We start from the raw sequence: 12,903 nt of genomic DNA, 5'->3' as shown, positions 1-12,903 counted from the left end.
CAGTTTTTGAAGTTAGGGATTGGGCAAGGATTTTGAAACCAGGTGTAATCCCCAAAGGTGAATTGAAAATTTGGAAAAGCGATAAGAATGATTAACACAGACAAATAGTGCGGTTGCTCCAGATGGCAAAGTTTGGAATATGAGAAGTGTGGTGAAGTGTATAAGTGCAGAGCAGTATGAAGAGGATGGCTTCATGGTCAAATTGAGATTCTCTCAATTTGAGGTGGAGCCAATCCAGCAAGGTCAGATTCATGAAGGTTGTGTGGTGGAAGAGCTGAATGTTGCTGGTTTTGACGCTGTTAAGAGACAAACTACAGAAAATACACTCGAGGATTCTGTGGTACCTATAGTAAAAGTAATGGGGAGAGATAGACAACCACCTTCTAGACAGAGATTTTGTTTAATTCTATAAGTTTTATTTTATTGTTGTGGTTCTATTCACTTTGTTGTGTTAGTAGTCTCTTTATTTAGGGAAGAGGTGTGTTCAACTATTATATAATTTCCAATTATTATTACTATACACATGCACATACAGCCTGTGTTGTCTTCCAAATGGTGGTCTAAATTCCATCTGTAGCTGTGTTGGAATATAGATTTGCAGATCAGTCAGTCGCCTGCAGATGTGAAGCAATGTGGTTGTATAGTGCTGTTCCAATGAACGTCAACTAATTACTCTAACTCATCAGGATCTTATTTGTAACCGTGACGACGAGCGTTAAGATAACCTCTGCCGTCATCAGTATAGGAGTGGTTATGATTTTAAAGAACCCAGGATTTAAATAATTGATGATTTACAAGGATCATACTGATCCAAGATGTGTACAAGTAGTTCCCTCAAAATGGCATCTAACTGAAGAAGACCGTGTTGGCCTTCCAAATTTTCTTTATTAAATAAGAATTAAGGCACTGTACTTGCGACATTTTATGAAGTGCGCCAAAATATTCATGAAGTTCATCTGTTTGACTCAATACGTAAGAGTTTTCATTCAGAATAAAATATAACAATGTATTACGCCACCAAACTATTATACTGTGTCCAGAGCTGGCATCAATCTACAGGAAGAGTACAAGAATTCAACAGAACTTAGCACTCCATGTGGAGTTTTGATAAATGTAATAATGGCATTTAGGCTTATTCAGGCATCCAGGGAGCAATGGAGATGGCATCGAGGGGCATCCCGGGAGGAAAGATTTATCAAGAGGATGTTCTGAATTTTGCCAAACCTGAAGGAAAAACATGAGCATAGCCTCAGGGCAGTCCTCAGGAGGATCCGAAACAGTGGTCTCCCTCTAAGAAACACCAGGTGTAGGTTTAACAAAAACAGATTGTCTAAATAGTGCATAACATAATAGATGAAGGAATAAACCAGAAGAAGAGTTAGAGATAACCATTCAAGATCTTTCTGTTCCAAACAGGATTTGGTTAGATTTTTAGACACATCAGAATACTGTAACAAGTGTGTGCCACTGTAAGCTGATCGCACCAAGAATTTAAGGCTGCTCTTAAGAATAAAAGAGCAGAAATTCTGTAGTCTCTCAATTGCATGAAGCACTTTGAAGACACTAAGAGTAGTTTAGCTATAGCTCTAATCTTCAGAGCTTTGACCCAGTGGACAAATCCACTTTGATAACAGATGCCAGCTCGAGAGGCTTAGGAGCAGGGGCTGAAACAAGAAAGTAATAGCAAGAAAATGATCATTTTCATCTAGGTGGTGAATTAAAATATTCAGTCGTCAAAAAAGAAGCTTTGTGTACCTGTTGAGGAATAAGGAAATTGAAGACATTTTTATTGGGTAGCAAGTTTGTTGTTAAGACGGAGTATAAACCTGTGAGGGAAGTGTTTTTCCTGAAAGGGGATTGATGGGGCTTCAAATATGATGTATAAACGGGTTGTTTCATTGCAGGAATTTCACTTTAATGTCGTGTGCAGTGTACATTAAAGCAGTTGTAGGAACGACGCATCTCCGCTGAGTGGGCTGCACTCTTTCAGAGTTGCGGTACACAATCAAAACTACCCAGTCCTCTCCTATGCCACCAAGATCACCCGAGGTGCCATGTCACACACCCCCTCTCGCGGCTTCATGCACAGCCCCCCTACACAACACACATGCTCAATCACCCCCGCTGGCTCCCCCTGAGATTCGTCAAAACTACGCCTCACCTACTCTCCCCACCCCATGACCAAGTACCCATGCGAAACGCAACACCTCCACCAGCCGTTACCCCTCCCCGGTTTGTCCCAGAGTTCATAGTTGGTCACCCTCTACAAATTATATTCATCGCCCCCTTAATTTTTCTCTTCCTTTTATTTTCCCACTAGAGGACACAAATGCAAGAGGACAGACCCCCACAAAGGGTAGAACCAGTTCCTTCATATCATCATCTGACCAAGTCATGATATCAGTCCCCAAAGCTACTGCTTGTTACTATGATGCTGCATATAGGACTTGACCTCCAACTCTATGTATGTAATTATAATCAATAAGCTGTGTTCATCTTGAAATGTTTAAAACCTATTATATAGGTTTAAAATAAAGTTTTTTAGAACAGTTGTAGCGAACTGCCTCTGCAAGTTTGTTAGGAAGGACGTAATTGATGAAGATGACGGTCAGGAAGAAGTTGAGAAATTCAAACTGCGCGAGATATTATATGGAGATGTGAGCGAAGATTAATGTTAAACGTTTAGTTGCTTGTGAACGATGGATTTAACCCAGATCTCTAAACTGGGGTGAATGTTTGATTTGCTCTGCATTCCGTCCATCATCTGTGTGTCTTTTGCTTTCTCGCTTCAAGTGCACAGAGTATGCCAGAGGTGTGTCCCAGGCTCACTGTGCCACTGGATTCAAGGTAGCCTAGCTGATGAGGTGTGAAGCCCCGAAACCGGTCCCAGGATGCTGGTTTCTGGTCCAGGGCGGACCCGGCTTGGCAGTTTGGGCTGGACGGTTCCCATGAGGCACAGGGTCAAGTCTGATTTGCATAGGACTGGGTCTACACTGGGGTGGCATGGTGATCAAAAGAACGATTGATTCAACCCAGATCTCTTGACTAGGGGTGAATGTTTGATTTTCTCTGCATTCTGTCCATCATCTATGTGTCTTTTGCTTGTGGTGAGTCGTCACAAGAGCTAATCATCAAGATGGTAGAACGCTGGAAGTTTAATGCAGAAAGTTCTAGGATGTCAGAGAGGAACTTTTTGAGCAACAAAGATTGATCAGTAAAGGCTCATAGCTAATACCACCTAGGGTGGTTAGGCATTCTTGTGTAGACTGGACACACCATGGAGACTTGGGTATCTGTAAAAACTCTACACGAATGTGAAGATCTGGCTGGGGGCTCATTGGAGGAAGTTATTGCCCATGGGATAGAGGAAAGTTGGCCCCAGTGTGGTGAAGGTAGAACCACTCCTGACTGGGAGTGGGGTACATTTTGTTGGCACCGCTGGCTGGGGGTGGATGTTCAGATTGTTTGCATCGCTGGTTGGAGGTGGAGTTTCATATTGTTGGCACTGCAGGCTGGCGGTGGAGTTTCATATATTGTGGGCACCGCAGACTGGCAGGGGGTGGAGGATCATATTGTTGGCACCGCTGGCTAGGAGCAAGGGTGTTTGCGCTGTTGGTACTGCAGCCTTACTGGTTTGGGGCACTTACTGGCTGGGAGCAGAGGTTTGCCTTGTCACTGTAAACTAATCGATTGTTTCCTTTTGGTGTGTATGGATCACATGTATATCTTCTAGTCCATGGGTCACCTTTTCATGACTGAGGCAAGAGGAGGAGGGAGGCAATGCCTCAATATGATGCCCAAAATGTGGAGTAGCCAGACCAGTTGTAAATTCATCAGAAAGGTCAGTTGCACGCAGTGTCGCCCAGTCTTGGAGCAACGTCACACATCACATACATAAAAGTATACCAAGTCCCAATTGGGCATCTATCTCACTCAGAATATGACACCTTGTAAGTTTTAACAAAGTTTCCATAAGCTTTATTGTTCTTCAGTGTACACACCTTTACAGAAACAAAGCACTCTCCCTAACTACCCACTTCCGCCCCTCCCAGTTGTGGCTGTCGCACACGTGTTGCAAGAGGTGTCAGGCTCATGTACTCAGAGCAGCGTTTCACAGCGTGTCCCCAGGCCTGTAGGTGTCCCTGCCCCCTCAGTGTGTGGTATTAGCTACAGTGTGCATATATACATATGCTGAGGCTTTTTGAGTTTGTGGGGGACTGTGAAAGGTCCCAGGTATACAGGGCAGCAGGTGTGCCCCGCCTCCTCACACGCAGCTCTTCCTGTGTGCCACACCCCTGCGCGGCAGCCACCCTTGTCTGAGACTGAACTGCCACCTCTGGATGACTTTATGGGTTTGTACTGCATTGATGTGCCCAGTCAGCGGTGTGGAGTGAGACCACTGCAGATTCACACGCCCCAAACTTGCTGTCAAGAGTTCTTAGCCTTTGACCACCACCCCCCTCAGTAAGAGCCAGTGAACTGGAAGTGAAATGCTGAGTGTGCCAGAATGCCATCCAGCCACCCCTGCTCACTGCCTGTTGACCCCTCCCCCCCTTAGTAGAAAAATGTGTTTAAAATGGTCAGACAATTCACTCCCCATGTTGTGCGCCGGCCCCAGAGTATGACGTATATACACAGCGCCGGGGGAGGAGTTATGGGAGGTCTGCAGGCCACATCCGGCTGGGCAGGCTTTTCTTCTCCAGGAGCCGAGGATGAGGGGGCAGAGAAGGGGTGTCCTGCAAGAGAAAAATACAGACATTCAGAATTTATTTCCTCTTCACACGTGTGCTGCAGGATGAGGCTGCCACTGTCCTGGTCTGCCCTCCAGCGGCGAGGAGGGAGGACTGCAGCTTGTCCATGGATTGTCCACTAGCTGTAACCAGGGTAGTGCACGTTTCACATCTGCTCACTGCTGGTGCTGGTGAGAGGACCGTGGAAGACTTGTCGGTTGCTGCGCTCTAGCGGTAACAAGTGGAACTGCACTCTTAGTCTCATAGCGTCTGCTATTGTGGCAACTCCCCAAAAACTCACGAAGGGCTGCTATGAAGGAGGATCTGCCTTTCAAAGGTTTTATCATCTAGTCATACTTCGGGGCTCAACAGGCTGAGGAAACCGTGCACGAATGACTGTTGTGGGAGCATAATCAGGGCATACAAGTCTGGAAGCAATTGTATTTCAAGTGAGCCCTCGAGACGTTCCCACACAACACCAACTACATTGTTTTGATGTATACATCTAGTAATCCAATATCTGTGAGGTATGAAAGCACGTTACTCTGCGTTTTTATTGACTCCTTTGAAATTCGGACTTTTGTTTTAGCAAAAACATCTAATTTATGGTCATAACTAATTGGTGTTATGAGGTCCTATGAAATTAATTTAGTAAATGCCTAATACTTGATGAACTTTTACATTTAAATATGTGTGTGTGTGATGTAACCTGTATTATGCATGCATAGACGTTTCTTTGCACTCCTGTTGGCCATTCGAAGGTTAAATGCATATGTGGTTTATACATTGATTACAACTCTAAATGAGGCACCGGACATTTTCTGAAAATGAATTGATATCACACCTAGAACCGGGTGAGTTTTTATCATGCCTACTTTGGTGGGTTAATTCAAGGAGTTTGGTGGTTCTCTTGTTAAGTTTTTTGAGTTTGTCTCTCTAGCCGCAATAATTCAAATACACCAAATCCCCGCAACTTGATGTCTTGTCCAACAAGAAAGGACAACAAGCTGCAGCGATTCGATGGTCACATTGCAACATCTTGGTTCCTTGATCCTAAGGGACTCCTTCAATCCCAGAAGCACTCCAGCAGGGGACGCCTTCCAGGACTGGGGCACAGCTAAAGGTACAGTGGTAAAGAAAAGTGCAAGCTGCCGTAGATGGTCTTACCACGTTACGTGTTTATAATGGACCAAGTCCTAACTACAAGTTAAGGTTGACCATGGGGTTGACTAACCCTAGTACAAGGACTAGGTCAAGAAAGCTAGCTTTAGGATTAGCCTACTTTTGGGATGTCAAAATGCTCCATGGGGCTAGGTTAAAGGTGAAATCTAAGTCTGACAGCTGTAGGCCTGGGCCCAACTAAAGCAGTTTTTTTTGGTGGGGAAACTTTAGAGAGAAAAATTCGTCAGGAAACCTATCACACCTTAAACTTGTAAAGATTCCTATATTTGAACTTAGTTTCTTTCTTGGTGCCTCAGAATCTTCCTGTGGGCAAGTCTGACAGCTATATTTAGCGGAGTGCTCTCGAAGTTGGATACCTTTGACACTAGGACCAGCTGAAGGTCCTGGAAGGCAAAACATTTTCTCACTTTTGCCACGAGCAACTCCTCTAAGGCTAGCGAGACCTCAGGAACTCATTCTAGTAAAGGTCTCTAGCAAGATCCAGTTGGAACTGGTCACTCCAGGAAAAAGGCCTCTCATAGCTTTTGATGTCCATAGTCACACCGGACCTCAGCCGTCTGACCCTTGGAGTCCACTTCTTAGCCCTGGGTACATGTCGGAGCAGGTCCAGCCCTTCAGGTTTGTACACGGTTCACAGACAGCAGGTTCACTCTACTTCTGTCTATCCGCAGATCCAGAAGCGTTCTGAACAGCTAGGGGTGAAGTACCACTTTTGTACAGTTCACTAACCTGTGAGTGCAGGAGACTCCTGGCCACTGGGAAAATAATGTGTAAAACGTCCTTAGGGGCAACAATCCCAGAGCACACTATTCCTAGTGAAATCCAACGCGGCAGAACCCTTCTAGCCCTTGAGAAGGCTGGTGGCACACCCAGGGGTGTGTCGAGGCAAACGAGAAGCTCCTAATCCTCAAACACACCTAATTCTGGGACCAGCCCCTTTGCCAAAGGGATGGAGCCAGGATGGCTACAGCGTGCCCTGAAATCAACCAACCCATCTGCCTCAGCTCTCACTTTATAGTTTACCTTGAACTAGGCCAGTATGAGACATGGGCATTTATAGTAATGACATTCCTGAAGCCCCCCCCCCCCCTTCCCCCCCGCCACCTGCCCTTCCTGAGATGAGTCACATACCTCACACTGAGGTCTTCCTGCCAAAGAGGTCATGGCATTATTTATGCTCTGGAAACAGTTTTCACACATAATCATGGAGAAGGCATTGGCGGGCAGTGCAGCTTCAGGCAGGCAATGTTACGTAGCCTACTAGCGCTTCAGGTAGAAAAAGCTTACTTTTCTAAAAGTTACATCTCCTCAATATTTATCAAAAGGCCAAATTCACCTCTTAATTGGTATTTTAATATTAAAACAGTGGTTGAATTGGTTAGGTAGCTTATTTCAAAGTTGCAGAGATAGCATTCTAACTTTTAATTTGTAAGAAGCCACAACCTCATACGGTGAAAATATCTTTCGCAGGCTTGGAACATGCCATCCTTAAATTGTCTCATGTTCCATGTTTTATCTTTAAACACTGTCCCTTGTGGGCTGCAAAACCTACTTTAGGGTGACTTACCTAATATTTAAAACTAGGTTTAGTAGTAGATGGTTTTTATTGTACTTTGACTGTGTTATGGGTCAGACGCACACTTTATGAACTCTAGTATAAAGTCTGGGCTCGCTGTTGTGGCACTTCCAGTACGAATACATGAGAACTCCAGCTGTGTCATGACCTAACATCTAGTGGTAAGACACGAGAACTGGAGCATTTTCAATGCATGACCTCTAGTGGGAAGGTGGGAGAAGTGCAACTCTCATGGTCTCGCCACTAGTGGAAAACCCCCAAAAAATTCAGCTGTGTCATGGATTTCCATGTATTAGAGTGTTTTTAGAGTTGCAGCTGCCCTTTGGTGAAAATGCACGAGAACTGCCTCACAATTAGACCTGCGTGAAGTATTAATTACAACAGAATAAATGTATTTTGTGTTCCTCGTGACGAGAAACTACAGAAGATAATGCCCACTTTCGTAATCAAGTAAGGCCTACAGCAAAAGCGCAGGTTCTGAGCGGGAGCAGGTGTTGCTGTTCGTGCTGTGTTGCATTTCAGGCTATTTTCTTAGCGCAAGATGCATCCTCGGGCCCATTTTGGACGCAAAGGTGCATTTTGTGCTAAACATTGCTCTAAGTGCGGGATATGCTCTTCGCAAAATTGTGCTGTAAATTCGCTACAGCAAATTACTCTAGTTTCACCCACCCCTAACCATAACCAGCTCTCGAGTATTTAGAAGATGAAAGTACAGCAGTGTCATAACCTGCCCAGTGATGGTAAAAAGTGAGAAGCGACAATGTGATGGGATGCCGTGCACGGTGATGAGAAGAAGCGATGCAAGCTATGACGTTACGCGTTCATTCCATTAAGTGAGCATTGGGGGGGGGGGGTGTACAGGGAGATTGACATTTGAAGCTACTTCTTCTTCTGCCATGTAGAAAAGGATTAGGATTCTTAAATAGTGTTAATCATTATCTGAAAGAATTTGCCTGCCCTCCGGTGGTGATAAAGGGTAATGCAGTTCTCATATGCCCTATAGGTAATAACAAGCAAGACTGGCTGCCATGTTAATATGTTCTCTTTAGAGAGGAAAAGTGACTATTGTAGGAACCTTGATCTGTCCTTTGGTGTTGAGGAACTAGAGTGCAGATTATTCACCTCTCAGTAGTGTGTTTTCACTTGTCACTCATCAGCAAGGCCAAGTACATGGTCTTTAACCCTTGTCCAGCATCCAGGGCCAACCCTGAACTGCATGGAGCCCAGCTGGAGCCAGTTCCAATATTTGATTACTTCGGGAGGTCACTCTAACCGAACACTTCAATTGGTCTCAACGTATTGTAAAATGCAAGTTGAAGCTCGAACAGTACTCAGGTGGAATTATTAGGTCCCTCAGGGACTCCCCAATTTCACCCATTCCCCCCACATCTACAAATTTACAGTATGCACGCTGTGGGGGATGCATCGTATGGAGCGGAACTTTGGGGGGACAAGGATTGTAGCTTGCTGGGTACAGTTGAAAACTGCTTTATGTGTTTATGGACTAACCTTCCCATTAGCGACCCACTCATGCCTCTGCGCCTAGACCTGGGACTTCGAGCGCTTAGTTAAAAAATGGGGCTTAGACCTTTATTGTATTGGCACAGAATTTGGGGGACATTGGAGCTATTAGCCTATCGGCAGGGCCTAGACGACGTCCTCAGGTTACCTGGTGCCCTAAAAATACCATGGGTCAGGTACAGCCAACGATACTTTACCCAACTAGGCTGTGCAAATCCATAGACCACTCCAGCAGACCTTAGCAGGGTCACTAAGGCTGCCATTAAGAGCTCCTACTGGCAGCATAAGACATTTACTTACATTGGGCAAGATGGAAGAGGACGCTTCGCTTCTGCATTTCTAGGATTTAAAGTAGATTTTAAACTGGAAGCCTTTTTTGAGGAGGTTGAGCCCCCTATTAGCTAAGTCATATTTGAAATTTTTATTATGGGACCCTTCCTGTGTTAATTTACTTCTAAATGGAGGCGAGTTTCTAGGGATCTGGAAGAACTTGCCCTCTTTGTGCTGGATCCAACGAGACCCAACATGTTCTGCTCTTTTGCCCAACTTACAGAGGATATCGGGAAAAATTGAAACTTTCACTTTGCCGGCTTCTGGGCACATAAGATTATAGAACAGCAATTAGGATTTTGAGAACTGAATCTAGGAAAATCCATAGTGTTTGCCATCGCACAGTTTCGGCTATACACAATGTTGTATTGGTAGTGATGGATATACCAGTCGCACATCAAATTCACAATGCTCTTATCAATTTATGGTGCCCATCGAGGTAGAAGAACATCCCACTACCATGGATGTGACAAAGAACAAGGCCCTCAAGGGGACACTTGTTACACAAAACGTTTTCTTACTGGGTACTACCCCGGCACTCTATCGTTAAGGTGGCAATGTTAGCCAGATTTTTTTTTTTAATTTTTTTTCTTTCTCTAGGTTAGGTCACATACAACCCTAAGTAACTATACAAATGGTCCTTGCTGTCCCCTGAACTACCAACCATTAGTATGCTTCGGCACTTTTGAAATCCACAATAAAAGACAATAATGTCCCAACATATTTTTCTCATTTGTATTCATAACATTTTATATATCATGATTTGTTTCAAAAAGTAAATAGTTGTCAGCTCTTAATGACGATGAGAGTAAATTCTCATTTGCTATGCACAGTGTACAAGGTAATTAGTCATTTATACACAATTCAGAAAAACATTCTCATTATTCCATTGTTTCATTTGAAAAGTACAGTGTACACAGTAATGACCCAATATACACATTTAGTCCTTTGAAGACACACAAGAACCCCGTGGGGGGAGAAGAGTCAAACGTCGCCACCCCATCGAGGAAACAATCCAGAACAGCCGACGCGTGTTTCGTTACGTAATGTAACTTTTTCAAGACTGTAAATGTAATTATCACAAAGAATACTTCTATTAATATAAGAAATCGAACATATCGGTCTTTTTACAAAAGTCTGTGCACTAGGGCACGAAGTTGAGTGGTTAGGTACAGTTCAAAAAGAAGAAAAGGACAATTCTAAAAAGAAGAGAGTTGGTCAGAACGGATAAGTGATCAAATCCTTGGTATTTTGAATAGTTCCTTTACAAACCCAAGAAAGAAAGGGCCAGGAGCAGGAAGTCGCCCAAGAGAGCCGATACCAAAGTGCAGGGAAGATTCTTAAGGATCGTGTAAGAAAGAATTTTTTTTTATAATGAATAAAAAAGAAAATAGAATACGTAACTAAAACTTGCGAACATGACCAATGATACGTGAGTGAGGTATCCTGCATCATCCAATCATAGCGTTCACACTTGAGATAGGTAAGTCATCCCCCAAAAAACCTAGATAGATGGCAAGTACCTTAAATATTATAGTACAGCAAAAATGAGTTTATATGTGTCCCGATCCAAATAAGTTGTCGTCCGAAGATCGGCAAAGTAACCGTGTAAAACCTGTTTTACGGATTCACCATCCGGTTGTCTACGGCCAACAAACAAAAGGAACAATTTATTGGAAAAGCAAAAGGAAGACTACAATTAGTCTAATAGATATCCAATTATTCAATACACGTACAATGTTAGAGCTGGTGCCTAGTTGTGATACGATACCCCTAATCAGAAGTCAGGTCCTAACAGTAACGATTCCTAGAAGACCATAACGGACATGCCAAGTATCGCAAAGCTGATACAACTGTACATAACGCCGCAGCATTCAGAAAATAAATATATGTCGCTCAAATCTCCTTTATCCAGCAGAGTGTACATCATGATTTCTATGCGGTGGAATTACAAGCCACAGTCGGGACCTTACTGGTGAGACAATATATAGTACCTGTGTTAACCTACATTATGTGGTATTACGTCGGAAGCACTGTAATGGGTCCCTGGAATGGGGACAAATAACCATATATCAAGAAAACATTCTTCAACATCTGAGACAACTCAAACTATCCGTAGCCACATTCGGTTCAACCCGTATCACCTGAGAACTTACTTCCAAATAGAGTATGCGAGCAGCAATTAGGTCGTCAGTCCGTTGGAACTGCCACAGTTATGCGTCGCACAGGGTGTCAGGCCCGTAAATCATGATACCTAAGGAAAAAAACCATAAGAAACATGCCATGTATTGCAAAACTAGTGAGGGTGTTCGTAACGTTACAGCGTTCTGAAGCTATTGTATGTTACTCCAATCTAATTTGCCAGAAAGGAAAACCTACTTGGGTATATCTATACCCTCCTCCGCTGACCTGGCTACTTTCCTTATTCACATGAGTTATACGGACTTCCTTCCCACTACAACATGGCGGGTGCCTGTACTCTCTGACTCTATATAGTCCCGTTTTTACTGTTTCTGGCAGGAAGTACACCTAGGTGCGTTGTCCTTCCATTATTTTTATGATCGCACTGTATAAAACGTGCAACTAACGACGACTGGGGCCGCTCTGACGGATGACGCCCCAACTGCTGCTTGCACACTGTGTTTGGAAGTAAGTGCTTACTAATCACGGGCTGGCTCCAACAGTATATAGTGAAATTTCGAGTCAATTAGACTTGAATATGGTTTTCTTAACATATGGTTATTTGTTCTCTTTCTAGGCACCTATCATAGTGCTTCTGACGGTAACTAAACGCTGTTGGGTTATGTGAGTATCATATTCCGTTTCCTTACATAGGTCGAGTTTGGGGCTCATAGGACTTCAAAATAGAGATTGTCTTGTTTTTCCCTTTGTTGGAAAATCAAGATTGGCCCAACACTGTGACCCCATATAGTCCCTCTTTTACTTTTTCTGGCAGGAAGAACTCCTAGGTGCTTTGTCCTTCCTCCATTTTCATGCTCGTACTGTTTAAAAGGTACAGCTAACGACTGGGGCCGCTCCGACGGATCGACGCCCGAACTGCTGCCCGCACACTGTCTAAAAGTAAGTTCTTAGAGAACACCGGCTGATTACGATGGCATATAGTGAAATGTCGAGCTACCTTGACGTAAATATGGTCTTCTGAATATTTGACCACTTATTCCCCTTTCAGGCACCTACCTATCACAGTGCTTCTGATGGTAAAAAAAACACAAAACACTTGATTAATCTGAGTATGATATTCTCTTCCTTCACAGACGTCTAGATCGGGGCTTGTAGGACCCCAAAATAGAGATCGCTAGGTTTTCCTTTCTGGCAAATTAGATTGGAGCAACATACAATAGCTTCAGAACGCTGTAACGTTACGAACACCCTCACTAGTTTTGCAATACATGGCATGTTTCTTATGGTTTTTTTCCTTAGGTATCATGATTTACGGGCCTGACACCCTGTGCGACGCATAACTGTGGCAGTTCCAACGGACTGACGACCTAATTGCTGCTCGCATACTCTATTTGGAAGTAAGTTCTCAGGTGATACGGGTTG

At 43.8% G+C, this 12,903-nt stretch overlaps 1 protein-coding gene across 4 annotated transcripts in view; it reads right to left on the bottom strand.

Moving 5' to 3' along the window:
* Positions 1–3,955: 3,955 nt before the first annotated feature.
* The window catches only part of STX3 (syntaxin 3), a 266,730-nt gene continuing 257,782 nt past the window's right edge, over positions 3,956–12,903 (bottom strand). For 3 of the 4 annotated variants that reach the window (XM_085651468.1, XM_085651469.1, XM_085651472.1), the window contains one exon: positions 3,956–4,736. In XM_085651468.1, the coding sequence (XP_085507594.1) occupies positions 4,653–4,736 (84 nt within the window). In that variant the 3' untranslated portion in view covers positions 3,956–4,652. The remainder of the gene's footprint in view (positions 4,737–12,903) is intronic. The other variant, XM_085651470.1, reaches the window with a different exon arrangement.

This window comes from Triturus cristatus, chromosome 4_1 (genome assembly GCF_964204655.1).
Source record: "Triturus cristatus chromosome 4_1, aTriCri1.1, whole genome shotgun sequence".
In the NCBI taxonomy this organism is placed as follows: domain Eukaryota; kingdom Metazoa; phylum Chordata; class Amphibia; order Caudata; family Salamandridae; genus Triturus; species Triturus cristatus.
This window is presented reverse-complemented; position numbering and strand designations above follow the sequence as displayed.